This window comes from Castor canadensis, chromosome 14 (genome assembly GCF_047511655.1).
Source record: "Castor canadensis chromosome 14, mCasCan1.hap1v2, whole genome shotgun sequence".
Classification (NCBI taxonomy): Eukaryota; Metazoa; Chordata; class Mammalia; order Rodentia; family Castoridae; genus Castor; species Castor canadensis.
Window position 1 is genome coordinate 40,291,115 of NC_133399.1, and position 27,920 is coordinate 40,319,034.

Consider the following 27,920-nt stretch of genomic DNA (forward strand, 5'->3'; position numbering starts at 1 on the left):
TCACTTTCTCCTAGGCCAGCCTGGACCATGACCCTCCTGAGCTCCACTTCCTGTGTACCTTGGGATGACAGGTGGATAACACTGGCAACCGTTGGTTGAGATGGGGTCTCAATAACTCTCCACCCAACAGTAGGTAGAATTAGTTTGTGACTTAACATTTAAAAAGAGGTGAGAGGGAGCTAGCTGCTCTGGCTTTTGTTTTACTTTCTTGTTCCATGTCTAACTCAGGTCTTTTTAATGTTTATTTAAAATCATTTAATTTCTGCCTCATCTGTCTATGCTGCCTCAGATCCAAATGTCCTCAGTGCAGAAGATTTAATAGAGGGCAGGACCTGGCAGCAGGCAGGAGGGACTGGAGGGACAGGAGAGGCACGGGCAGCCTGGAGGCCTGGCTCTGCCACTTGTGTCCTCAGGCAAGTGACTTTCCCTCTCTGGGCCTCACTGTCTTCCTCCACCATGGATGAGGACACGTTTTCATGATTTTTGCCTCCTGAGGCCTGGGCCAGGGTCTGCCTGCTCAGTCTGCGGCCTGGCTCCATGGAGGAGGCGGCCTGGGGACCCCAGTCGGGGCAGGAGGAGGAAATGGAGGCCGGGGAGCTGGGAGCCGCTCCAGGGCCGGGTCCTCCTGGGGGCCCCGCTGGCCCTGCGCCCTCCCGCCTGTCCCCCACTTCCCAGGGACGGACGGGACTGGGGGCCTGGGTCAGAGGCCTGCCCCCAACCCCACCCCAAAGAGTCCCCTCGACCCCGAAGCCGGGCTCGGGCTCACCCAGGACGCGGGAATGTGCGCGGGTCCCGGGCCCCAGGTGGCTGTGACAGGCCAGGGTCCCCGGGGCCTCTGAGCCGCCTCTGCCCAAACTCCTGCTCCCCGGCGGTAAACTGAGTCCCAAAGCAAGCAGGAGCCAGTGCAGACCACGCGCGGCCAGTTGCCTTTGGGGTCTCGTGTGTCCCCCTCCTCCCCTTGCGGCAGCTGGCGCCCCCGCATCCGGTCCTCCGCAATTCCGGAGGAATCCCCCGCCAGCCGCCCAGTCCCGCCCCGAACCCCGCCCCGAACCCCGCCCCCGGTCGCGTCACTGCACAGGAGTCTCCTCCCATTGGCCTCTTCATACATCGCCCGCGCTACCACTGGCTAATTGCCTCGCACTCCCTTCAGGAGCTGCTTTGGATTCTTCCGCGCGGGCGGGGGCGGAGGAGAGGCGGGGCCTCTCGTGGGCGTGGTTACCAGAAGGCGGGGGCGACATTCCGCCCCGCCCACTCCTCCAGACTGGGGCGCCTGTCCGTCGCCTCCGCAAAGGCCCCGGCCCCACACAGGCGACTGGCGGATCCCAGACGGTCGGTCGCACCGACGGACCTCCGAGAGCAGGTGAGCGAGAGGTGCCCCCCCCACCTGACCCCTGCACCCCCCAGCTTCTTCCCGTGGCTTTCCTGCCTCAGTTTCCCAGTCTCTGTCGCTGTTTGGCTGTATGGGTTGGGTAGGGGGGACACAGACCGTGCACTGCCCACCCCCCTGCCGTGGGGCTGTGCTCTAGGACCAGTGCCACCTCCTTGGGGACTTTGATGGGTTCTGCCCATTTAACAGTGCAGGTGGCAGGTGCTGCCAGATTCGGGCTGGTGGGCAGCGCAGCCAAAGGCGTGGGGTGGGAAGCAGTGTGGCTGCTCAGGATCCAGCGCTGCCAGGACCAGGTACCCCCGAGCCGGCCCCCAGCGGGCTCCCCATGGCCTGGGGCCTTGGCCTCAGTTTTGCTAGCTGTGAATTCGGACGGTCACCGCCAAGGTAATTGGCAGGCAGGAAACCTGACTCATCTGTCACCTCCTGGCCTTTTCTGTGGTGGCCCCATTTCCCTAGAGGGCAAACTGAGGCCCAGAAAGTGGCCAGTGATTGGCCAGGTAGGTGGGGTCAGAGGCAGGACTGGAATCTGCAGTGGCTTTGGATTCCCACGTATTCAGCATCTTCTCCATGGGGGGACATAGAGCTGTAAACAGGCCTCCAAGGTCACTTCCTGGCTGGCTGGGGGCAGTGAACGCCCTGGGAGGACGCGGAGGGTCAGGACAGTTCAGCGCAGTGGCTTCGGAGAGCTCGGAGCAGTCTGGCTCCCAGGCTATGGTACCTTGAACAAGTAATTCTGTTCTTTTTTTTCCCCCCAGTACTGGGATTTGAACTCAGGGCCTCATGTTTGCTGAGAAGATACTCTGTCACTTGAGCCACGCCCCAGGTCTTTTTACTTCAGTTATTTTTCAGATAGGGTCTTGAGCTTTTTGCCTGCACCAGGTGAAGACTGCAATCCTACATATGCTTACCATGTAGGTGGGATTACATGAGTGTCACCAACATACTGCATAATAACTGAAATGGGGTCTCTAACTTTTTGCCCAAGCTCGTTTCAAATCGCAATCCTTCTGAGCGCTGTCTCCTGAGTAGCTGGGATTATAGGCATGAGCACTGCATCTGGCCCAAGTAATTCAATTCTTACGTGCCTCAGTTTCCTCATCTGTAAAATGGGTGGGGCATGATTCCCAGAGGTTGAGAGCTTTAAGGAGGAATAAATGCAAGAGTGTTACTCCTTGCTTCACTGTCACTCTGATCCCAGTCGGGCTGCTTCCCAGTAGCCCCATCCCCCACATGCTTCAGCCTCAGGGCCTTTGCACAGCCGTGCCTTCTGCCATCCGGGTAGGTTCACACAGGCGCCAACTTTAAAACATAACAAGGTAACAGGCTGACTAGCTGGGCTGCGCCAAGGACCTGCCTGGCAGCTGGGAGGGGCGGAGGAGGAGCTGGCCCAGGGACGCTGTACCCATGGAAACCAGGAACAAAGAGCTGTGGCCACACCAGCACCTGGGCCGAGCTTCTCCCCCGGCTGATCAGCAGAGGCTGGTGTGTGGCTGGACCCTGCATGTGGAGCGACCCTCGGGGGTCAGGCAGGCCTCCGTGTGATCCCGGGTGAGTCACCTGGTCCTGAACCCCAGTTTCTCACCTAAGGCCAGCACTTGAGGGCTTTTGGGTGCTTGAGTTTTCAGTGTGGGCTCTCAGGGCCTCAGTGTCCCTGTCTGTTAAATGGGACAATGAGGCTACAGCTGTAACCATTGTCATGGGAACTGTCCTGTCCAGAGGTTGATGACTCATGCACTTCAGGTCTAGGCCTGGTGGGGGGGAAGATGGAGCTTGGTCCAGTTACACAGCGTCCTGCCCCTGGGGCCTCCCACCCATGGGTCTCCCTAGCAGAGTCCCCACGTCTCGGCTTCCCCGTCTCGGGTCTCCTTTTCCTTCTGGAAAGGAGCTAAGCCCGGGTGGGAGGGTACCTGGAGGGGTTGGAGTCTTCGCAGGCGCTCTACCACTTGAGGGTCTTGAAAACTATTTGCCTGGGCTGGTTTCGAACTGTGATCCTCCTGATCTCTGCCTCCTGAGTAGCTGGGATTACAGGATTGAGCCACCGGCGCCTGGAGCTTCTGTGCATCTTTACTGAAGGCCCCTTGAAGGCACCATGAAAAGGGGTCACTGGGCACATGACCTTTCACCTTCCTGAAAGGGCTCCCTGGTCCCCTTCAGGGTGGGCTGTGGGGGAGGGGAGACTCAAAGCCACATTTGCAACCAGGAGAGAAGGGCACCAGTGAAGGGCTGAGTTCAGATCCCACTCCTGCTGCGTCATAACTCTGTGAACTTCAACAGCTCCCAGCCCTGCCTCAGTTTCCCCCTCTGTAGTAATCACAAAGTTGCAGGTCCTTCCAGGGAGCTTGGCAGTGGCGGCCGGGCGTTGGGAGGGTGGGGAGCGTCACTTCAGGTCCTAGGAGCTCTGTCTGTGCTACTGTGCAACCTTGGTGGAGATCTGTATCTTGGTCTCAGCCTTCCTGGCTGGACAGTGGGGACTTTGGATGAGGTCTCTGACACTGCGCTCCTCTGGTGCTGGGAGATTGCTTATTCACTCAAGAAACTGAGTACCTACAGTAAGTCAAGCCTGGCACAGGGCACTGGGCTGGTCTGTTCACCCTTCTTGGCTCAGATTGGAGTTGGGGGAGATGGGTGTGGAGCCATCTTACTCTTAGCTGTGATTGCATGAAGATGAGGGGACAGACGACGGGGACATTGGCATGGATGGGAGTCTGGGAAGGCTTCCTGAGAATGTGACTTGTAAATTGAGTCCTGAATGACTAAAAAAAGATACAATCCCCTGGAGACCTGGAGGAAGAGCATTCCGGGCAGAGAGTGTAGCTGTGCAAAGGCCCTGGGGCAGGACGAGCCTGGGTGATGGAGGAGCAGTGAGGGGCCGTGTGGCTGGAGCAGAGGGAGCGAGGGGGACAGAGGGAGGAGGAGGCAGGGAGGGGACAGGCAGGTCATGCAGGGCCCTGTGGGCTGCAGGGAGGACTTGGGCTTTGAGCCTGAGGGAGGTGGGAGCCATGGAGGGCTGTGGGCAGGGGAGGGAGAGGCTCACTCAGCGCTCACTGGCTGCTTCAGTGAGGATGGATTGTGGGGGACCAGGACAGAGGGGATGAGGATGGAAGCCCTGGAGGCGAGGACAGGCGTGTGTGTGTGTGTGTGTGTGTGTGTGTGTGTGTGTGTGTGTGTGTGTGGCCATGGTGGATCGGTTGGGCCACAGTGTCCCAGCATTCATTTTTTGGCCTCAGTCTGTCTTCAGTGGGAATTTGACCACAGTGGAAAATGTCCTGGCACCCATAGCAGCCAGGATGGGGTGACTGGGCCCCACCCATCCTTAGGGTGGCAACTGAGAGCTCTGGGGAACCCAGTTTGAGAACCACTGATGCCCTTCCCCATCTCGGGCCAGCAGGGTCCCCCATGGCACCAGTGAGCCTGAGCAGCGGCCGGCACGGGCTGGATGCAGTGGGCATCCTGAGGTGGGTGGTGGCGGTATGTTGGCACAAAGACTGGGGGGACGTGGGCCACAGAGAGGGCAGCGGCCAAGGCCACCCTGGGACACGGCAGCTGGGCTGAGCTGGGCCCACGTGGCCCTACACGGCGGGTACATCAATTATTGATGTCCTTTGTGAGGGACATGAAGAATTCATGCGACCAGAGCGCAGCTGCCCAAGGGCCGTGGCGAGCCGGAGCCACCTCACGGGAGGCCACTGCTGTGCCTCGGGAAACTGTGCCATCTGGTTCTCCAGCACAGCCACTCTTCACGGCGACAGGGTACGCCCTAGTGAACTAAGTCAGATTTAATTTTATTTTTGGCAGCGCTGGGGCTTGAACCTCCAGCCCATGTCCCCTGGGAGGCGGCCTTCCCTCCGGACCTGCGGGTGGCGAGCCCCGGGAGTGGGCTCTGCCCTGTGACACCCCAGCAGCCCTTGCCCAGGGTCTGGAACCAGAAGTGGCGGGCCGGTCTGCGCTCTGCCTGGGTCACATGGGAGTCCCTGAGAGGGAGACCCCCAGGCCAGCCACCGGCCACAGTGGCGGGGGGGGGGTGGGCAGCTTTCCAGCATCATTGCTTGGGAGCACTGGGTAGTGGATCAGTCATTAAATAGACATTTACTGAGCACCAACTGTGTGCCTAGCCGTTCCCACCTTCACCGTCTGGTGTGGGAAGCGAAAGTCATTAATTTGTCAGTGAGGTTGACAGAGGACAGGGTCAGGGAAGGCCTCTCTGAGCCGGGGAACTTCTGGCTGGGAAAGGTGTCAGGAAGGGGGCACAGCACGTGCAAAGGCCCTGAGGCTAGACTAGGCCTAGTGTGTTACAAGAACAGCAAGGCTGAGGTCCAGCAAGCAGGACAGGAGGAGGGGAGGCTGTAGATGGGCTTGGGGAGAGGTTGTCCCCAGGGCACTGGGAGAACGAGGCACACAGGGCAACAGTGCTGCTCAAGCTCCTCTGTGTCTCAGCTGCCTCTGGTCTTGGCCTTGTGCCAGTAAAGATGGCACTGTGTGGAGGGGCGACCCTGAGGTTTTCCAGTGCCCAAAGTGGAGATGAGGACAGAGGTGTGAGTCCAGAAGGTGAGGAGTTTGGCAGAGGAAGAAAAGTTCAAGGTGCAACCAGTGGCCCAGACCTGGGAACGAACGTGGGGGGCGGGGCTGGTGTTGGCAGAGCCAGAAAGCCGGTGGCTGGATGCCATTTTAGAGATGGGAAAGGAGCCACCCCAGGCAGGGGGCCGGTCTGGGGTCAGAGTTGGGAGACCTCAGCTGTGGGTGGACCTGCACAGGGGCTGCAGCCTCCTGACTGTGCCTCCCTTATGGCTCTGCCCCAGGACCTTTGCACAGGCCACTTCCTCTGCCTGGCTCTCCCTCCCCTAGGACTTGTCACCCAGTTCCAGATCCAGGGCCTTTTTGCAGAGAGGCCTTTCTGACACCCCCCAGCCTTCCCTTTTACCGTGTCCCCGCGGCCTAATTCATCCCTGAAATGACTGGTTTTCTTTGTTTACTGGATTCTGGTATCCTTTGGGCAGGTGACACCATTGCTGAGGGATTTTGCTTGTGACAAAAACACAATGTTCCAGCATTTAGGGGGCGGAGACCAGGGACCCTGGCGTCCAGCCGGGCTCCACAGCTGCTCTCTACAGCTTCCAAATGTCCCTGTCCAAAGTCTAAACCTGTGCCAGGGGTGTTTTTGAAAAAAATTTTTTTTTTTGCGGTACTGCAGCTTGAATTCAGGGCCTTCACCTTGAGCCACTCCACCAGTCCTTTTTTGTGCAGGATTTTTCGAGGAAGGGTCTTGTGAACTGTTTGCCTGGGCTGGGTTTGAACCGTGATCCTCCTGACCTCTGCCTCCTGAGAAGCTGGGATCACAGGCGTGAGCCACAGGCGCCTGGCTGTTTTTGTAGTCTGGATAATCAGTAAATATTCCGAATTCGAGTCCCGGGTGAGTGGAGAGAAGATGGAGCCGGCTTTGATGGGAATTTAGCGCTGCGAGGTCACTGTGCCGCCTGGACCTCAGGTTCCTGAGTCATCTTCACAGGCAGCAGGGCCTGAGCCTGGGCTTGTGTTGTTTGCTTGTTGTCTGAGGCAGGTCTCACTGTGTAGCTCTGCCTCACCTTCCCGAGGGCTGGGATTACAGGCGTGCACCGCCACACCTGACTGGAAGGTGTTCCAGTGAAATGTCTTTTGAGCACCCACGGTGTGCCTGGCCACGTGCAAGCGATGTGTAGATGTCAGTGTGTGCTCCTTGCATTTTGTGTGGGTGACAATTTGAATCATATCCTGAGTGAATCCACTCGGTTCCTTTACATCTTTAAAGAGTTACACAGTGAAGGTGTAGCTTATAAACGCTCACCTCAGAGAAATGATATTTCACACGGCATAATATTCGCTGCCATGGCGGATCATTCTGTGGTTCACAAGGTTGGGTAGCCATCACTGCTGTCCAGTTCTAGGACATTCCATCACCCAAAAGGAAGCCCCATCCCAAGGAGCAGTCACCCTGCCTCTCCCCAGCCCCTGGCCCAGGAGTCCACTTCCTGTCCCTGGATTCCCTGTTCTGGCCGTGTCCTATCAGTGGAGTCACACGCTGTGTGCTTGTGTGTCTGCTTCTCACGGAGCACCGCGTCCTCAGGGTCCCTCCTGCAGTGTGGGTCAGAGCCTCATCCTGTTCACAACTGAGTAATATTCCAGCATGTGGATGGGCACTGTGTGTGTCCATCTAGTTTGTTTTTTTGGGACGAACTGAGGGCCTTGGGCATGCCAGGCAGGTGCTCTGCCAGGGAGCCACACGGCAGCTCTATTAATCTCTCTAAACGTGGGCAGAGCTAAGCGCTGGTGGCTCACCCTGTAATCCCAGCTACTCAGGAGGCAGAGATCAGGAGGATCGGGGTTTGAGGCCAGCTGGGCAAATAGTTCAGGAGACCCTGTCTGAAAAACCCTTCACACACACACACACAAAAAGGCCCGGTGAAGTGGCTCAAGGTGTAGACCCTGAGTTCAAACTCCAGTACTGAGAAAAAAAGGTGTGTAGAGGCGATGCAGCATGGAGGTTGTTCCTCAGGACTCAGGTGGCCCTGACTTGTCTGCAGTAAGTGGCATATGCAGTCTAAAGGCTGCAGTGCTGGGTGAGCAGGGACGCTGTCTCTTCTGGTCATCACTACGTCCCTAGTGCCTGTTAAGCGACGGAATGTTTGGGCCGAATTCCTGAAATTGCACTGGGTTGTTTGGCTCTGACACTCAGTGGGCAGTGACCAGGGACACTGTCTCGTCCCTGGGAAGGTCCCTGTTGTGAAGGACTCATGGCCACCGTGCTGGGTCCTGCAGGAAGGAAGGCTGGGTTTATTTTGGGCCGCAGCCTGGTCCCCAGGGACAGCACTCAGCTCCCGGCCGCTGCCAGAATGGGGAGTTTCTGCAGAACAATGGCGGGAGGAGGAAGGGGAGGCACAGCTGGCTGTCCAGGTGTGGGCCGCCTGGGGCTGCAAGGCAGCTGCAGCTGTCCCGTCCACCAACCCCTTTCCGGCTGCTTCTTGAAGTCTGTCAACAGGCCCAGCCCCTCCTCCTGAACCAGCCTGTGCAACCTCAGACCTGCACGTGCGAAGGCCAAGGCCCAGAGACGGGCAGAGCTCTGCCAGGGTCGCACAGCCTCTGAGATGGGCAGAAACACAGGGCTCCTGGGCCTCCGTCTGGATTGCAGAAAGCAATGTCTGTGCCTCAGTTTGCTCTTCTCCGAAGTGGGAAGCTGGGCTTGAGAGGTCCCCCCGGGTCCCGGTGTCTGCAGACCCCGTGTCACGCAGTCAACACAGTGGCCCTGGGCTGGAGACGGGTGTGACGATGGAGATATGGCCCCGTTTGCATCCTCAGGCAGGGAAGCCACAGTGCTTGGGCACCTAAGCTCCCTGGAGCTTAGGGTGAGGAGCTGTGCAGCCCAGCCTGGGTCAAGGAGGAGGACTTCCCGGAGGAAGTGACGGTGAACGCGGGGACTTCACACATGAGGAGGAATTTTCTGGGTGGGCCATGGGGGAAGGGGAAATTCAGGTAGTGGAAATAGAGTAGAATGTTCTAGAGAAACAGGCAGCCAGCCTAAAGTTGAGACTTCTCTTTCCAGAGAGAAACAGGTTTGAGTGTCTGCCTACAACAAGACCCAGCCTCTTGCCCAGGGGACACTCACAGCCTGGGGACACTGAGGTTTGCCGTAAGCTTCTGTCCTAGGACCTTTCCACTTCACAGGTGGGGGAAACTGAGGCAAGGCTGGGACAGGCCCTTCACAGAGGGCTTGGGTTCATCATGGGAAACAGCTCCTGCTCCTCACTACTTGTCCCCTTAAGGGCATTAAGTGGAGAAGGCGGTAGGATTAGGGGTACAAAAGCATGGGGGTAGCAGCCAGCTCTGCATTGCTGTGTGACCTTGGGGGAGTGGCTAGGCCTCTCAGAGGCTTTGTGTTCTCCTCTGCAAAATGACAATCATTTCCCCGCAGAAATGATGAAATGCGCGCAGGCGGCTGGCTCCAGGCTGCCACACGGCCTTGAGTCAACAACCATGTCCTGGCCCCGGCCTGTGGACAGTGGGGTCTGGTGACCGGGTGGGGGCAGGGAAGCACCTTGACCTCTGAGGGCCAGGACTCCTCCGGGGTCTGAGCTCACACAAAGACGGGTTTGTGAGGCCCCAGGGCTTTTGGAGCCTGGCTGCCCAGGCTGTGTGGGGGCGAATGCTGACCAGGGCCTGGCTGGGGCTGGGTGTCCACGTCTGTGTCGCAGCTTTTCCAGAGACAACTCTGCTGTCCCTGAGCACTCGGTGGGGAAGGGGGTCACCTCCCCTGTGACCTGGGGAAGGCAGAGCAGCCTGGACACCATGACGCTCAACAAAGGTGTCTCACCAGTCAGCTTGGCAGATCAGGGAGGACTTCCTGGAGGAGGTGGAATCTAGGCCGAGCCAAGGGCGAGTCTTGGGGGAGATGAGGCACAGGGATGGGGGCAGGGCTTTGGGTGGGGGAGTCCCACTGGGAAAAGTCGGGTCTGAGTGAGGTTCCTTACCCGGAACAGCCCAGGGACGGGAGTGGCAAATGGTGGCCAGACCCAGCGGGAGGTGGGAGCCCCGAGCCCCGTCTCAACTCTGCACGGAGGGTGAGCGTGAGTGCGGATGTCACCGTTACACATTCATCCCTTTCACTGAAACCCTCATTCAGAGTGCTGTCTGTCTGTCGTCCCGGCAGGACCCATGGACACCTTCAGCACCAAGAGCCTGGCCCTGCAGGCCCAGAAGAAGGTCCTCAGCAAGATGGCTTCGAAAGCCATGGTGGCCGTGTTCGCGGACGACGCGAGCAGCGAGGTGCTGGACGAGCTGTACCGGGCCACCAAGGAGTTCACGCACAGCCGCAGGGAGGCGCAGAAGGTGCTGAAGGACCTGGTCAAGGTGGCCGTGAAGGTGGCCGTGCTGCTGCGCGCGGGCCAGCTGGGAGGCGACGAGCTGGCGCAGCTGCGGTGCTTCCGCCGGCGGGCGCGCAGCCTGGCCATGACCGCGGTCAGCTTCCACCAGGTGGCCTTCACCTTCGACCGGCGCGTGCTGGCCGCCGGGCTGCTGGAGTGTCGCGACCTGCTGCACCAGGCCGCCGGGCCGCACCTCACCGCCAAGTCCCACGGCCGCATCAACCACGTGTTCGGCCACTTTGCCAACGGGGACTTCCTGGCCGCACTGTATGGCCCGGCCGAGCCCTACCGGTCCCACCTGCGCCGGATCTGTGACGGGCTGGGCAGGATGCTGGACGAGGACAGCATCTGATCCCACCTCCGCCCGCGGGCCCGCTGGACCTGTGGCCTGGGCCCTGCTCCCTGGCCCTCCCTCCCGGCCTGGTCCTCCCCGCCTGTCTTGGTGCTGTGATTTTGGGTCTCACTGCGTAGCCGGAGCTGGCCAAGAACTGGCCGTCCTCTTGCCTCAGCCTCCCCAGTGCTGGGATCACAGGCGTGGTCCTCTGCAGTCCTCAAGAGGGGCCGGTGTGGACACAGGTGTGATGGCTGTGGAAGATGGAGGCAGAGATGGGCACCAGGGAGCAGGCGCTGGGGACGGCCCGGGGACTCCCCCACAGCCTGGCTCTCACCTTGGCTTTGCACTTCCAGCCTCCAGAACTGAGTTTGTGGGATCTCGCTCCCGCACCCCAGGAGATGAATAAATGGGGTTGGCAGAGTCAGTGGAGACCCGGTGGGTGCTTGGCCTGTGAGCCAGGACACTGGCTGGAAACCAGAAGCCCTGATGGGGTGGGGGCAGGGCAGGTATTGGTGTCCAACCCCGTCACCCCACCTGAGACGTCAGAATGTGACTCCCCCTCGCGCGGTGGGACAGTCCGGCCACCTGAGAGTCACGCACTTTTGAAATTACAATGTCATCTTTGGAAAATCAAGCAAGCAACCAAAAATGCCAGGTTTTCTTTTTTGGTGGCATGGGATTTGAACTCAGGCTTTGTGCTGGCCAGGCAGGAGCTCTACTGCTTGAGTCACATTTCACCCTTTTTGCCTTACCTGTTTTTCAGATAGTGATTTGTGTTTTTGCCCAGGGCTGACCTGAACCAAAATCCTTCTAGCTGTGGCCTCCTGCACGGTTGGGATGACAGGCCGGCACCACCATACCCTGCTTGTTGTTTGAGATGGAGTCGCTTGGGTTGGGGATTTAGCTCAGTGGAAGAGCGCTTGCCTGGCAAGTGTAAGGCCCTGAGTTTGGTCCCCAGCACCGAAGAAGAAAAAAAAAAAAAAAAAAGGCGATGGAGTCGCTTAACTTTTTGCCCGGGCTGGCCTTGAACTGTCATCTTCCAGATCTCCACCTCCTGGAGCTCAAACACTGTTTTTACAAGACTGGCTGCACAAGCCAGGGTGCAGCTCAGTGGTGAGGCTGTGCCTAGCATCCAGAGGCCCTGGGGATCCACGCCCAGCATTGCAAAATGAGTAAATAAAAGCACACCTGGACACATCTCAGCTTTGGCAGCACCCAGGAGCCCCCAATTCCTGTTGCAAGCCGTGGACGTGCAGTGCCACTTGTGTTAGAAGGGGCTGGGTCACAGCACATTGCACAGTGCTGCGGCAGGTCAGGAAGGTTATTCCGGGTGCCTGCTGGTTCAGGGCAAAGGTGGCTCTGCTGATTAGCTGCCAACCCACGTGCTGTCTTGTGAGCGCGCTGCCCTCTGGCGGGCTGTGGAGGAATTGCTACCGTCTGGCCACACTCCCCCAGATCTGGAGTGGCCCTCTGCTGTCCTGAGGCCAAAGGTTTTCCCAGAGCCAGCTGTGCCCACCTGTGCTGCCCTCCCCGGGGCACACGTGCATTGGCTCAAGAGGCCCCAGATGAACCCTGGTGCCCTTGGCTGTGCTACAGAATCCATCAGCGTGCCATGACTTTCTTCCCTGCTGGGCCGTCCTGCCTGTCTGGATTCTTTTTATAAACTTGAAATTCAATTAAAAATATAAAAGAGCACTAGGAATGTCTTGAAATAAAGTGGCCGCCTTCCATTCGTGATGAGGGCTGTTGTAGAAATTGCTGGCACCATCTGACACACTCACCCTCTCAGGATTTGCCTTTCTTTAGTTTTTTATTTTCAGCCCAGGCTGGCCTGCAACTTGAAATCCTCCTGCTTCAGCCTCTCGAGTGCTGGGATTACAGGCGGGTACCGCCATGCCCAGCTATGTCTGCCGTTTATGCAGGGGCTGCACATGACGCATATGTCCGTGGCCCTGATTGACAAATTTCACCTCTGCCCCGCTGGGTCACAGGCTTATTGACCCATCTCAGGGCTGCACCACATGGCTTCTGCTAGCTCAAACAAGGGGGTTGCTGTGTCCTGATGGCTCATATTGTGGGATCAGGTGGCTCCAATTTGGGGTTTACCTGAAAGCTACATTAAGGTGCTTGAAGGGTGCCTGGGGTGCGGCTTGGGGTGAGCCCTTGCTGAGCACGTGGGAGGCTCTGGGTTTACCCAGCACTGCAAATGGGAAAAAAACTGCACTGAAGGGCAAATGGACAGCCCACTTTCATCCCAGCACATGGCACCAGCTACTCTGCATCCTTGGTGACAGCCAGGGACTTGGAGGGGGCTGGGGAGGAGCAGGTGCCCCAAGCTGCTCCTACCTGCCGTTCCTCCACCAGGTCCCAGGTGCCCTCATCCTCGGGCACCTGAAGGTAACTGTGCTCTGGAGACCCAGGTGCCCTCTCAGGTCAAGGGGCTTCTTTCTCATGGTCACACACACAAATCCACAGGTTCATTCTTCCTCTGAGCACCTTCAGGTCCCTAAGTCACCATTTGGAGAACACCCAACTCCTCTCGCCAGGGACCCTGGACCTTGCTCCCAGGGGTGCTGGAGGGAGGGACAGTGCAGCAGTGCACAGTGCCAGGGGAGGGCCACGCAGATGACTTGCCCCTGGTTTGCAGTGAGACGAGAGTCAGAGGTCAGGCAGAAGGTCAAAGGTGGATGGGCAACCAGGGCCTCAGAGCAGCCATGGCTCTGACGCATCTCTACTTTTACCTAACGTAAACTGAAGCACCCGCTTCAAACCCTAACCCAAAGCAACCACCGATCAGGTTGGGAGAGCAGGTCTGCCAGGCCCTTGTGCTGGGGGGCCACCTGTCACAGGAGGTGACCACAAAATATGAGGGTGGCCTCCGTGCCACAACGGGCTTGTGCCGGCAGAACAAGTGCTGGGTCTGACTGCAGACACCATGTCACACTGGCTGCCTAGGGATCCAGTGCAGGGGCCCTCATGGGGTCCCACTCTGCAGATGCTACTCACCCAGCTCAGCACGGCCCCCAGGGAAGGGAAGGGAGGGGGGCTGCCATTCTCCCTTCGGGAGGGCCCAGTCTCCAGTTGTTTTTTATTTATTTAAATATGAAAGAACATTCCCTCTCTTCCCAGTTCATCAGAAAGAAGGTCTCTGGGTAAATGGTAAGAAACTGGTCCTGGGGGCCAGGAGCACTGGCCGGGCTTGAGGGAGAACGGCAGCTGTCCAGACCTGGCTGGGTCCCAGGGAGACGCTGGCTTGAGAAAAGTGAGAGGCCCCTTGGTCCCCGCCCTCCAGGTGCCCCATCATCGCTGCAGGTAAGAAAAAGGCGGGAGTTCAGAAGGCATGGCAGTGGCAGGGCTCTGCACACTTGGCAAATCGGCTGTCTGGAGAACCGAGGCTCCTAGAGAAGCGGTTGGGTGCCAGCGCTCCGAGGGAGGCCTGGGCTTCTTCAGCAGTGGAGACGCAATGCCACCTTGACTGGGGGCCAGTCACAGCTCGCCGTGGGCCTCCTTGGCGACGATCACCAGTTTGGACAACTCGGCCTTGAAGGCCCCAGGTCTGTGAGCCACTATAAGGCAGAAGCACACAGTCAGGCCCTGGCACACCACTGCCACGCTTAGTCCCGGGAATCTGGGGCTGGCGGGCATAGAAGACTCCATGGGGGAAAGGTCCAGGTATGGAGTCTTACAGGTGAGGGGCACAGAAGAGGCGGAGCAGAGGGCAAGCAGTTGGGCTGACCCTGGGGTGGACAGCTAAGGGCCAGGTGGGAAGAGCTGTGGTCACTTATGCCACATCAAGAACGACTGTGGGAGTGGACAAAATGGAAGCCGGACCCAGGTGTGAGCAGGGGCGGTGGGGCCAGGCTGTGTGGCTTCTTGCTGGTTCAGTAAGCTCATCTAAGGCCCACACGCCCACACCAAGCCAGGCCTCTGGCCCCTCCCCCTGCTTGGGAGCACCCAAGTACTTGTGCAGCTTAACATGACCCAGAGGACAGTGGTGGCACTCAGGAGGACCCAAGTGCTGCCTGGTGATACCAGGCCCCCCTTGGCCTGCTGTGGTCCCAGCCTCCACACAATGCTCCCATTTCCATTTTATTTTGCAGTGCTGGGGATAAGCCCAGGGCCTGGAGCCTGCTAGGCAGCACTCACCACTGAACCACCCTGCTTCCAAGCCCCAAATCTGCTTCTGGACTGAAGTCTGAGACAGGTGGGGAGGGCAGAGGTTCACAGACCCTCTTTGTGTGGAGCTGACAGGCTCAGTGACCCTTCAGGGTCCTTGCTGAATGCAAGGCTTTACATTTTGGGTTCTACAACAGGGATTGACATAGTGGCCCGCTGCCTGCCGAGGTGTGGCCCACACATGAAGGGTGGCTCTTACTTTTCCCCCCAGTGCTGGGGATTGAACCAGGCGCTTATGTATGCCAGGCCAGTGTTCTTGAGACCACCCTAGTCCTCCATTTTTACATTTTTACACAGCCTTAAAAAAAAATGGTCCTGCAGGGTGCTGTGGCTCGTGCCTGTAATCCTAGCTACTTAGAAGGCTGAGATTGGGAGGATCGAGGTTGGAGGCCAGCCAGAGCAAACAGTTCAGGAGGCCCCATCTGCAAATAACCAGAGCAAAATGGACTGCAGGTGGGGCTCAGGTGCTACTCTACCACCACTTTGCAAGTGCAAAGCCCACAGTTCAAATTCCAGTGTCACCATTTTTTTTTTTTTTTTTTTGAGGCAGGGTCTCTCTGTACATGGCCCAGGCAGTGACCCGCCTGCCTCACTCTCCTGAGTACCCAGGGACACAGGTATGGGCCACTGTGCCTGAAAGGAAGGAAGTTACTGTGATAAGGGAACAGTACTGGAAGCCCACGTTCCAGTGTCTATGAAGCAGACCCAAGGGACCTGCCGACACAGCCCTCTCTCAGCTGAGACTCCAGCATGCTCCTTGGCTTAAGTCCTGGGAGCCCTGCCTCAGTGTGGCCGTTCTGAGGTAGGGAACTTTCAGAGGTGGAGGGGCTGGGGTGTGGCTCAGTGGGGAGCATTTGCCTGGTGTGCATGATACCCTAGGTTATATCCCTGGCACCTCAAGAAACTAGAGTAAGAGCTTCAGGGGAGGGCAGAGGTCAGTGGGTTCATGCCTTCAAAGAGCACTGTGCTGTCCCAGTCCCTCCATTCTGTCCCGAGACCGCTCCTCCTCGCATGTCCTCCTGCCACCCACTGTGAGGTCCTCAATGTCCAGTGCTGTGCTCTTGAGCCTCCAGAACCAGGAGCTACATAACCCTCTGTGTGTACCATGTAGCCACCTCAGGTTGTTGTGTTATAGTGACAGAAAAGAGACCTATTGTCTATGATGCTGGTCAGCTATGAGGCCAAAGCTAAGCAGCGGCACTGCTGGCTCTCCCACCCACAGGTCCTTCTGCACAGTGTGCAGACACTCCATCTGTGGGATGTGAGGAACCCGGCTCACACCCCCTCTGTATTCCTCTCCACTGGGCTGTCTTTACCTACCTGCTGTCTTGGTCACTTGGAATTCCTCGCTTTTCAGGGGAACATCGCTTTCTCGCTCAAATGCAGCCTTGGACTGAAAGTGAGCAATAGGATGGTTATGAGATAGATAGATAGAGAGAGAGAGAGAGAGAGAGAGAGAGAGAGAGAGAGAGAGAGAGAGAGAGAGAGAGAGAGAACACGTGCATCTGCTAATGAGGTGTAGGGAGGAGGCAGTACGAGTGGCTGGCGGACCTGTCAGGATCACGTCACCTGGCTGAACACTTCAGCCTCTGCCACATACAGGCAGAAAGGGAATGGCATTTAACCCAAAACCAGTTTTAATTTTTTTGTTTGGCAGCACTGGGATTTGAGCTCAGGCCTTCGTGCTTGAAGCTTGAGCCCTCACCAGCCCTTGAGCTTTAGTCATTTTTAGTGAGTTTTCAGGTAGGGTCTCACGTATTTTGCTCAGATCACGATCCTTCTACTTATGCCTCTTTGTATAGCTGGGATTATAGGCAAGGGCCATCGTGTCTGGCTCCCAATTTTAATTTCAATAGTTATTAAAAATGATATTAGCATCATAATCTTTAAAATTCAAATCTTCAAAACCAGAAATGGGCTGGGGCTGTAGCTCAGTGGTGAGCACTTGCCTGGCTTGCACAGGCCCTGGGCTCCATCCCCAGCACTGGCTCTAATCTGTCACCAGAAAGGGAACTGCATGGCATCAGGCTGGGACCCTAGGGGGACACCCAGTAGGCCCCAACGACATGGCTAGTTACAGCCTAGGATCCTGTGTTCCTGGTTGACTTCACCTGGGTGGACACAGCAGTGTCCCAATTGTTCTGACCCAGTGAGAAGTGGCGGTCTGCAGGAAGAGCGGCTGGGAAACTCTGTGGCACCACACTGCCTGTTCCAAGCACCCAATTACAGTAGGCTTGGCTGCCAAGAGGGTGCAGAGGTGCCACTGGGCGTCCACTGAGGCTCAGAGGGCTGAGGCCATCACGGGGCCCTCTGGGTCCACCTCTGCCCTTGCCACCCCCGTTGGTACTCACGTAGGCCATGGCGTACTCAATCTCGGCACCTCGCACCTCAGCCTTGAATTGGGTGAAGTACAAGTATGATTTCCCCTGTGGCCTGCAAAGGAGGGGGGGCCGATGGGTCAGGTGCTGTGGGACCAGGACAGAGGCCTTGGAAAGAGCCTGGCCTGGACCAAAGTCCCCCCAGCTCCCAACTCCCATGACCCCTTGGTCCCTGTGCCACTCCAGTTTTTTGTTTTTTTTTTTTTTGGTAGTGGGGCTTGAACTCAGGGTCTATCCTTGAGCCAACTCCCCCAGCCCCTTTCTGTGAAGGTTTTTTCAAGATAGGGTCTTGTGAACTATTTGCTCAGGCTGGCTTTGAACCGTGATCTCTGCCTCCTGAGTACCTGGGATTACAGGGGTGAGCCCCCAGCGTCCCTCAGCTCAGAACCCACCCACCCACCCACCCAGATGCTAGGCTCACATGGGGTGTCTCCCGTTTCCTCCCTCGCCCCCGTTCAAGTGCAATCTATGGCCAATTTCCTGCATGCCGCCTTCTGTCCACTGCCTTAGCGAGTGTCCCCTGGGCTCCCTGCTTTCATCAGCCTGGGATCTGAGCTCATGCCTACATGAAGCCCCGCAAGCGCCACTCAGCCATGGACAGGACCAGACTGACTCACAACACAGTGTGGAGGGACCTTGAGGACACGGTGCTCAGGGATAGAAGTGGACACACAAGCACACACTGTGTGGCTCCATCGATAGGATACATCCAGAACAGGAGGATCTAGAGACACGCGGTGGACTCAGTCAGGGGATGGGGAGGGGACAGGTTGATGGCTCCTGGGGAAATGTACAGGAACTCAACAGAGATGATGACTGCACAGCACTGTAAATGTGTTAATGTCACCAAACTGTTTTTTTTTTTTTTTTTGAGGGACTGGGGTTTGAACTCAGGGCCTTGCAGTTGCAAAGGAGGCGCTCTACTGCTTGAGCCACAACTCTAGTCCATTTTGCTCTAGTTATTTTGGAGACAGGGCTTTGTGAACTATTTGCCCAGGCTGGCCTCAAACTGAGATCCTCCTATTCTTAGCCTCCTAAGTAGTATTATAGGTGTGAGCCACTGGAGCCAGGTTTTTGGAGTTTTTTTGCTGATGCTCAGGCTGAAACCCAGGGCCTTGCTCAAGTTAGGCAAGTGTTCTACCGCTGAGCCAAGTTCCCAGCCTGAACTGTGTTCTTTAGAAAGCTGAATTTTTACCTTCATTAAAAAAATTTGCCAAAAGCCCTTTAGAGCCACAGGGCTGTTCTCAGGACAGGGTAGCCCTTCCCTTCCTGGGACCCCTTCCGTATCCCACAGGTCTCTTCTTCCCAGACCATCATCCCCCAACCCGTCACCCTTGGCCTCAGTCATGTCCTGGGGGAGCACCCCCCTGCCCCTCGTGGAAGTCCTCCCGCTCCAGTGTGGTCCCCACTGGCCAGTGCTCCCTCTGGGGCACAGGACCCCACCCATCTGCTGTCTTCCCCTTTCCTGTCCTCTGAGCAGTGCCTGGCCTGCAGCAGGAGCCCGGGGCCGGGGCCCGGTTGCGCCTCACCTCCAGATGGTGCAGGTGAAGTGTTGGTGGTCTTCGCTGGTCCCCAGGCTCATCTGCCATTGCTGGAGAAAGAGGAGAGGCATGGGTCAGCAGGGATATGAGGGCAGCCTGGACTTGCAACCTGGCAGCATGGGCTCTCTGAGTTCTAAGGTTGCTTCCTATTCTGCACAGCTGGCAGATGGTGGCCTATGGTTTGGTGTCTGTGCCCTGGGACACCAATTCCCCATGAAACATGGCGCCTTTCCTGAGAATCAGCCCAATCCAGCTCCTAAATGCGGGGAGAGGTACACACTTCCGACAATGGAACAGATGGCCAGAAGGGTGCATGTTGAGCTGCAGTGAGAGGATTCTCACAGGTCATTGCCCCATCCCCTAACACATGACAACACAGCTGTGATGGCTGAGATCAAAATGAAAAACTAAGCCAGGTTCAGTGGCACACATCTATAATTATAGTGCTCGGAAGGCTAAAGCAGGAGGATCAAGAGTTCAAGGCAGTCTGGGCCACAAGTGACACCCCATCTCAAAAACAAACCAACCCCCACCCCCCCAAAAAAAAAAAACCCAAAAAGCTTTCCGTGGCCTCAGAGGCCTGGCCAATGGCAGTGGAAACCTGCTGTGGAGCTCTAAGCACGTGAAGCAATGGTAAAACTGGTTTAAGGAGGTGCACAGCTGGGCTTCCCTAAGCTGAGATGGAAGAGGAGGGCAGCCCCTTACCGCATGCTTGTTGGTGACACTAATCTGTCCATGGCCTGCTCGTCAGTGAAGATGACGTTCCAAGCAGAGCACTTCCCAGGACATCTAAGAAGCCACAAGGGAGTGTGTGGCCTTCCAGACCCTCAGAGGCCGACAGAGACCCCAGGGGATGTGTCAGACAAGCGCTAGAGTCTACCCTGGAGACGGAGGAAGTTAACCAAGCTGCCGCAGACTTGCCCTTCCAAGACTGCGACACGCAGCCTCGGGGGAGCTACTGACTGAACTGAAAGGAAGGAGGACACGTGGAATCCCGGGTGGACTGCCAGACACTCAGCGGGGACGCAACAGGACAGGCTCTGCAGAGCCTGCTGCAGCACCTGGTGGAGGCACAGCTCTGAGGACAGCCATCAGTGTACCTCAGCTGGAGCACGGCTTCCCCGCTATTCTCCTGCTTCTCACCATTGAGGAAAACAAAAGTTGTACATTATTGAAAAAAAGCTTATGGTCCTCTCTCAAGAGTCACAAAGGCCTCCAGTTCCCGGTCTTCCTGGATTAACGTTGGCGCTTTTCCACTCATAGAAATGAGGCCATTTGTGTGTCAAGTGGCTGACATGCAGTGTGTCTTCGCTAACAGACACGGCACCAGTCACACTCAGGTTGACAAGGCGCAGCCCTGCCAATGCTGCCGATTCAGCAATTTTGTTCTACTCTAAAACACCTCCATGGCTCTGGAGTCGCTGGACAGGCAAAAACAGAACAGACTCTCCTGCGAGCGCTGCAGGGGAGCTTTCCTTAAAGGATTCACTTTTTTTTTTTTTTTTTTTTGGTGGCACTGGAGTTTGAATTCAGGGCTTCACGCTTGCTAGGCAGGCACTCTACCACTTGAGCTGCTCCCCCAGTCCTCTTAAAGGGTTCTTAAAGACGAGCGGAATACTGACACAGCAAAACCCCACGGACATGAACAGCTTTTTGGGATGAAGGCTGGGTGTGGCTGGCTTAGCCTGTATGAAGCCTGGGGCTGGATCCCCAGCGCCACAGAACAAAACAAGAGAACGTGTAAATAACAGCGGACAAGGGTGTTCTGAGACAGGGCCGGGCTAAGCAGCACAGGCTGGCCAGGCACTTGTGGTCCTTCTGTCTCCACCTCCCACGTGCTGGGATCACAGACATGGCCACTGTGCTGGGCTTGTCCTGGCCTCATACTGATTTTTCATGTGTCAACTGAGTTCTCACGCATGGCCAAATCCCCCAAACCCTAAAAGTATAAAGGTAAAAGTCTGCCTCCCCTACACAATCCACTCTCTTAAGATGCAATTTGTAATATATTCAGAGGTGTGCAGCCCTCACCACCATCTGGTTCCATTACCTAAAAAGGAAATCCTGTCACCACAAGCCGTCACTCATGCCCTCCCCAGTCCCCAGCCCCCACGAGTCCACCTCCTGTCTGTGTACTCTCCTGTTCTGGACGTTTCCTATCAATGGAGCCACGCTGTGGGGCCTTGTGTGTCTGCTTCTCTCACTGAGCACCGTGTCCTCAAGGTCCTTCCATGCTGTGGTGTAGGTCAGAGCCTCATCCTGTTCATGGCTGAGTGGTATTTCATTAAATGGATGGACCATGCTGTGTGCATCTATTCCTCTGGGGATGGCCTTCTGGGTCATTTCATTTGTCAGCTGTCACAGATATGAATTGCTAGAACTGGGTGAAGCAGACAGGAGTGGCACTGCTGTGCTGCACAGGGCTGTGCACTAACTCCGAGACGCCTGACGTTCTCCAGTGTGGCTACACAGATAGGCTCTGCCGTGGATTGGCATGTTCACCTGCACAAAGGTTGGAAGTCACTACGTCTCTCCAGTGCCTGATGCTGCCTGACACCAGCAGGCTGAGTGACTGCGGCTGGGTCCCAGTAGCTGTCTTGACTGGGGCACTCCTGTCACGGAATGAGTGGAGGCCGGGACACTGCTTATCCTTAATGCTCTTCTGGGCCCAAGACACCTCACACAGAACGAGCTGGCCTGGAGTCTCCAGTGCTAGTCTGACACTTTATCCAAGAGCTTTTCTGACCAGGAGAGGAGGAGGAAGTCGCTTGGGGGAGGGCTCTGGTCTGAGCACCATGGTTCCCCACTCCTGACCAGGCTGTGGTAACACACAGGGCTGGGGACTGTCCTGACGTGAGTGTGGGGAGGATGCACGATGCCTGTCCTGCATTCTCTGGCCCCAGTCCTCTTCCTTCTGCTCTCCTTCCCTGTCACTGTGAGCAGTCTGCCCTGCCTCCATGGGACTCCAATGCTCTCCTCCACAGAGTGCTCAGCTGGAACGAAGAAAAGGCTTTCACTCCCCAGGGCCTTGGAAAGTGTGGGTCTGTGGCTGCTGTCACAAATCACCCCATGCTGGTGCCTCAAAGCAATGGAACGTTGTTCTGTCAAGACTCTGCAAGCTGGAAGTCAGGATCAAGCTGTGGGCGGGCTTGTGCTCTCTCCCAAGGCTCTAGGGATGGTCTCTTCTGCCTTCCGGTGGCTGCAGGCCTCTGTTGGCTGTGGCCCTGTCCCTCCAGTCTCTGCCACCAGCTTTTCATGGCTGTGTCCTCTTCCATCAAGCAAATGGCCACTGTGTATCTGTGGATTTGGGGCCCAGCTGCACACTCCAGGATGATGTCTTCATGAAGTCCTGGACATTTAATTGCATTCGCCAAGACACTTTTTCTACATGTCACTCAGATGTTCTGGGAGGCAGGGTACAGACATATTTTGGGAGCCATCATTCAACCCGCTACACTGTGGAGCAAATTACTGCAAATTTAGCTATACAAGAATCACACCAAGCTGAGCGCCAGTGCCTCACGCCTGTCATCTCAGCTACTAGGAAGGCTGAGATCAGAACGATCGAGGTTCCAGGCCAGCCCTGCCAAATAGTTTCCAAGACCCCATCTCCAAAATAACCAGAGCAAGGTTTAGGGATGAGGCTCAGTGGTAGAGCGCCTGCTGGCGTTCTTTAGGCTCTTGGTTCAATCCCTAGCACCACAAAAACAAACAGAATAACCAGAGCAAAATGGACTGGAGGTATGGCACAAGCTGTAGCACTCCTGCTTTGCAAGTGCAAAGCTCTGAGTTCAAACCCCGGTCCCAGAAAAAAAAGAATCACACCCTCACATCCAGCTGAGTACAGTGGCTCACACCTTCAATCCTAGGTATTTGAGAGGCTGAGACCAGGAGGATCATGGTTTGAGGCCAGCTTGGCTAAAAGAGTTTGCAAGACCCCATCTCAACCAATAGCTGGTCATGGTGGTACTATCTTGTCATCCCAGGAACAGCAACAAGCATAAAATAGGACCAGCAAGGTTCACCCTGAGCAAAAAGCAAGACCCCATTTCCAAAAAGGGTTGCAGGTGTGGCTCAAGCAGTACAGCACTTGCCATGCAAGTGTGAAGCCCTGAGTTCAAACCCAAATACAACCAAAAAAAAAAAAAAAAACCCACCAAACCACACTAAAGCTGGGTGTGTTAGTTCATGCCTATTATCTCAGCACTCAGGAGGGGGAGGCAGGAGGATTTGGAGTTCCAAGACAGTCTTGGCTACTTAGTGAAACTCTGTCTCAAAAAACCAAAACAGCAGTGCACTCATTTATTAGCTCAGTTCTGTAAGTCAGAGGTCAGGACCGGGTGTGCTGGGTGCTTTGCTCGGCCTCACAAGGTGAAAACCCTGGTGAAGGCCAAGGTTGTCATCCATCCTTGACCAAACTCATGTAGTTGTGGCAGAATCCAGTGCCCTGAAGGAGCACTCAGCTCCAGAGGCTACCTGCACTCCTTGCCATGGTCCCCACAAGGCCAGGATCGGTACACCATGTCCTGCCACCTAACCATGTAGTTTTTCTTTCCAGGTCAGCTGGAGAAAATAGCCTAGAAGATAACTGCCTCGGTTCTCCAAGAGTAAAGAGCCGACTTCCATCATTCAACCCAACTCCGCTACCCCCGGTAACAGTATCTTTTCTGAACCACTCACCTCGTTGGTGCCGCCTTGGGATGCGTAGGTGAACGTGCACGTGAATTTGTCCTGGAGAAGAGAAGGTAGGAAAAGGCTTGGTAGGAGGTAATCCTGAGGACGGAAAGGCTCTGCACAGTGACCTCGTGGCTGCAGACCTGCAGGTACCCAGACTGACTCCCTTCCTTCCAGTGGGCAATCCATGTCCCTTCTCTGTAAGGAAACACTCCTTCCAGCAGTCACCCCTCCAGAACACCAACTTTGGGAGCAAAGACAGAAAGAGGGAAGTGCTGGACAAGCAAAAACCTTCTGGGCCTGTACTCTGCCACATGTTAACATGGGCTTAACGTATAAAGCACTTGACACATCCTTGGCTAGGAGGAAGTTCTTAACAAATGGAAACTATTGGTACAGTTAGTACATGCAGGGCAGGGAAAGTTTCCGACAATGTGGGATCAGAGCTAGGCTACCCACAGACCTGGAGGCTCCAGGTAAGGAGGGCCTGGCCTTGAAGTGTCAAGAACTCAGACTAGGACAGGTGCAGTGGCTCAGCTATCTGGGAGGTGGAAATCGGGAGAATGGAGGGTGAGGCCAGCCCAGGCAAAAAGCTCACCACACCCATCTGAAACAACAAGCGGGGCAAGGTAGAAGCCGGGTGTAATCCCAGCTACTAAGGAGGCATAAGTAGGAGGAGCTCAGTCAAAGGGAGCTCAGGTAAAAGCCCAAGAATCTCTCCAAAAAATGGCTAAAGCCAAAGTGGCTCAAGTGGTGGGAGTGCCTGCCCGGCAGGCGCCAGGCCGTGAGTTCAAACCCCAGTGTCTCAAAACGAAACAAAATAAAACAAAAGAAGAAAAAAGGCGCGGGCGGGGCGCCAGGAAAGGAGGTGCACTTCCTCCTCGGAAGGATTCAGTGGCTGACCCCAGGCCAGGACGCTGCGGGAAGGTGACAGGTGACAGGGCTGAGGACGCCCCTTCGGAGTGGCCAGTCCCCACGGGGCCCCCAGCAGCTCAGTCCTCCCTACGACCACCCCACCCCGCAGGTCAGGGACCCTCGCCGGCCCCGCCCCCCGCCGGCAGCCGTCCCCTCGAGCGTCCGGGACGGCGATGGCGGCGCGTACCCCCGGGCCCACGTTCTGGGAGAAGGAGTGCTCGACGCCGCCGGGCCGCACGTCGAACGCCACCGTCGTGGGCTCGGACACAGCGCCCGCCGGCCTCAGCGCCACGGCCGCCAGGAACAGCGCGACCCAACAGCCCGCGCCGCCGCCGCCAACGCCAGTCCTCTTGCTGGGCGCTGCCATCTTGGGATCGGGGCTCTGGGCGGGGGCGCGCGGACGGGGTGCTGCGAGGGACACGCGGGGCGCGTTTTGCAGACCACGTCAGCATCCGCGCCGTCACGTGACCTTTAAGCACCGCCCCTTTCGCAACCGGGCCGCCATGTTGGGGCTCTTCCGATTGGTTCTTGTGGAACGAATGGGGGAAACTGGTCGAGGATTTTCGACGCAGGCTCAAAATTAGTGTGGGAGACGCAGAAGGGACTCCGACTTTTCATTTAAAATCTGTTTCCGTGCCATTTTTGTAATGAAAGTGGACAAATAAATTCTTACATTTATAATGCATCTCCTGCCTGTTTTGTCTTTTACATAATACTTCTTCAAACGTTTGGCTGTCGTCATACAGGGACACCTTGGAGATTTAAATGAGGGAATTGCCAGATATAAATTTTTTTTTTGGTCTGCATCGTGGAAATTGTTTTCAGATGAAAATGACTGCAACCTAAAATGCTCATTAAGCGGGGCGCTGGTGGCTCACACCTGTAATTTCAACTACTCAGGAGGCAGAGATCAGCAGGATCGTGGTTCGAAGCCGGGCCCGGGCAAATAGTTCCTGAGACCCTATCTGGAAAAAGGGCTGGTGGAGTGGCTCAAGGTGTAGAACCTGAGTTCAAGCCCCAGTATTGCAAATAAATAAAATGTTCATTAAAATTTTTTTTCTTGGGGTGCAGCTCAGTGGTGAGCATTCATATAGCATGTGCAAAGGCCCTGGGTTCCATCCCCAGCATGGAAGAAAAAAAATTTTGTTTAGCATTACTGGGTTTTGATCTAAGGGCCTTGCAATTGCTGCAGGGCAGGTGTTCTACCACTTAAGCCATGCCCCAGCCTTCCTTTTTTTTTTGGTGGTACTGGGGTTTGAACTCAGGGCTTCATGCTTGCTAGGCAGGCGCTCTACCACTTGAGCCACTCCACTAGCCCTTTTTTTTTTTTTTTGTGAGTGCAAAATCTGGAAAAATCCAAGTAAGGTCCAGATTCCCATTAGTTAATTATATCCCACCAAAATTACTGTCCGGGTGATGACAATGTACTGTGATAGGGAAAGACACAGACACAGGGAAGCTGAGTGAAGGGTGCAGTGGATTTTTTTTTTTTTTTGTGCTATTTTTGCAATGTCCTGTGGAGTTTTTTCCTCTTTGTCAGGCTGGGGAGGAACCCAGTACCTTGTGCTGCTAGGCAAGTGCTCTACCTGTGAGCCACATCCCCGTCCCTACATCTGTTTTTTTTTTCCTTAATAACAAACATGTTTGAAAGGCAAGTGACAAACCTGGAGAGTGTCTGCAAGGGATCACACACAGGGATTATGTCAGTCACACCTGGGTTCTTGCCTCTCACAGAATACACTGCACTTCTAAGTGGGAGGATTAAGAGTATGAGGGAACAGAGGGCCCCTTCTGCCCATGGGATCCCTGCCGTGACAGAGAAACATGGGCCAGCTGTCATCCGCTCCTGCCTTCTCCCTGCCATTCTGTAGGAATGTGACCCACTGAGGTGTGGCAGATGGCTGCCATCTTGTGACATTGACTGGGGGTGGGGGGGTCAATGTAAGCAGCAGGCTTCCAGCTGCCAAGCCTTCTGAATAACCCAGCACCCACCCCCCTTTCCACAAGTCATCTGTCATATTGTCTTCTTCCGTGAACACTGTGACCCTCCCCTTCCCCCAATTTTATAGTGCAGAGTACCAGCTTTGCAAGTGCAAAGCCCTGAGTTCAAACACCACAGTCCTGCCAAAAAAAAAAAAAAACCACACATGGAAAGCTCTCCATGCATAAGAGAAATAGGAATTCCAATTAGAGATGTAGAATTTCACTTGAAAGATTGGCAAAGAAAACTATCTGATAACATGTAGCACTGGCGAAGGAATGGGGAAACAGGTTAGCCTGTCTCTTTTGGTGGGAGTGTACTTTGAAAGGCAATTTGGCAATATTTTTGTAGCTTTTTTTTTTTTTTTTGTGGTGCTGGAGATGGAACCCTAGCAGAGCCTTGCACGTTAGGCATGCGCTCACCAACTGAGGTCCAGCCCCAGAGCCTGAATGTGCCCGTTAGGACGTCATCCATAAACTCACATACATGCCCAAGACTTGTACAAAACTATTTGTTGCAGGCTTATTTACATCAGGGGTTAGCTAGGTGTGGCCTATGGGCCGCCTCTGGCTGGCTGCCTGGTTTTATAAATAAAGTTTTATTGGCACACAGCATGCCCATTCATTTACACTTTATTTACAGCTGCCTTTGTTCTACAAGAGCAGCTGACTAGTTTCCACAGAGTGGTCCACACAGTTACAAATATTTACTGTGGAGCACTTTCCTTATACTAAGAAAAAATCCAGAATAGCCTATGATATAGTCCTTGATAGAGGACTGGAAAGCCAATCAGAGCTCCTAGCAGAATAAGGAAACTCCAGCACAGGAAGGCCAACAACCCAGGTAAGTGAGGATCAAGGCCCAGCTGAACACAGGGCTACCTCCCTGTGGGCAGGATTTTGTGCCATGGGGTCCACAGAAAGGTGTGTGAGAGGTGGTGGGCCCCGCTGGGAGACAGGTGGCTTTCCTCTAAATGTCCCGCTGGCATTGAGTTTTTCTTTCTTTTTTCCCCCCTCATTTTTTAGGAGAGTGGAGTATCCCAAAGGCTGGAGAGGGGAGAAGCAGGGTGGCCTGCCCCACCCCTGTTGTTAGTAACGAGATTGAATGCTTTGGTGTTGTGGCTGTGGGGACAAACACGCAGAAAGGAGCAGCATATCCTATCTGTGCGGTATTTTTTGATACTGGGAGCAGAGCAAAGCCTTTTGAGAACTGTGTGCCGATGGCTCACACATGCAATCCCAGCTACTCAAGAGGCAGAGATCAGGAAGATCGCTGTTCAAAGCCAGCCTAGGCAGATAGTTCGAGAGACCCTATCTGGAAAAAAACTCTTCACAAAAAAGGGGCTGGTGGAATGGCTCTAGGTGTAGGCCTTGAGTTCAAACTCCAGTACCGCAAAAAAAAAAAAAGAAAAAACAACAAAACCACGAACTGCTCTGGTCAGCACCAAGATTGCGCTTTCTGGGCCATTCTTATGGGGGTGGGCAGCTTCCAGCTGGGCCTGGGTCACACCTCCCATGTGTGCCAGGGCAGCCCTGAACCTGGACTGCCAAGACAAACCATTGTTCACTGTGTCTGCTGTGAGCCCCGAGAGCCCCCTCCCACTCGGGAGCCCAGGAGCTAGAAGGAGCCTCAGGCAGACGGCCGCG

At 55.8% G+C, this 27,920-nt stretch overlaps 2 protein-coding genes across 5 annotated transcripts; one reads left to right on the forward strand and one right to left on the reverse strand.

Annotated features, from left to right (window-relative positions):
- Nucleotides 1–1,237: 1,237 nt before the first annotated feature.
- Nucleotides 1,238–12,344, forward strand: Tnfaip8l1 (TNF alpha induced protein 8 like 1). 4 transcript variants are annotated; one of them, XM_020165852.2, is made up of 2 exons: nt 1,238–1,360; nt 10,062–12,344. In XM_020165852.2, exon 2 carries the CDS (start codon nt 10,067–10,069, stop codon nt 10,625–10,627), a length of 561 nt encoding a protein of 186 aa, XP_020021441.1. In that variant the 5' UTR covers nt 1,238–1,360; nt 10,062–10,066; the 3' UTR covers nt 10,628–12,344. The 4 variants fall into 4 exon arrangements, with proteins under 4 accessions (XP_020021441.1, XP_073910472.1, XP_073910470.1 ...); XM_074054371.1 differs by lacking the exon at nt 1,238–1,360 and adding an exon at nt 4,576–4,842; XM_074054369.1 differs by lacking the exon at nt 1,238–1,360 and adding an exon at nt 4,955–5,137.
- Nucleotides 12,345–13,680: 1,336 nt separating this feature from the next.
- On the reverse strand, nt 13,681–24,709 carry Mydgf (myeloid derived growth factor). The gene is made up of 6 exons (XM_020165893.2): nt 24,481–24,709; nt 23,385–23,435; nt 18,693–18,754; nt 17,137–17,218; nt 16,106–16,178; nt 13,681–14,175 (listed from the first exon to the last, which is right to left on the reverse strand). The coding sequence occupies exons 1-6, from the start codon at nt 24,658–24,660 to the stop codon at nt 14,096–14,098; spliced, it is 528 nt and encodes a 175-aa protein (XP_020021482.2). The 5' UTR covers nt 24,661–24,709; the 3' UTR covers nt 13,681–14,095.
- Between the last annotated feature and the right edge of the window lie 3,211 nt (nt 24,710–27,920).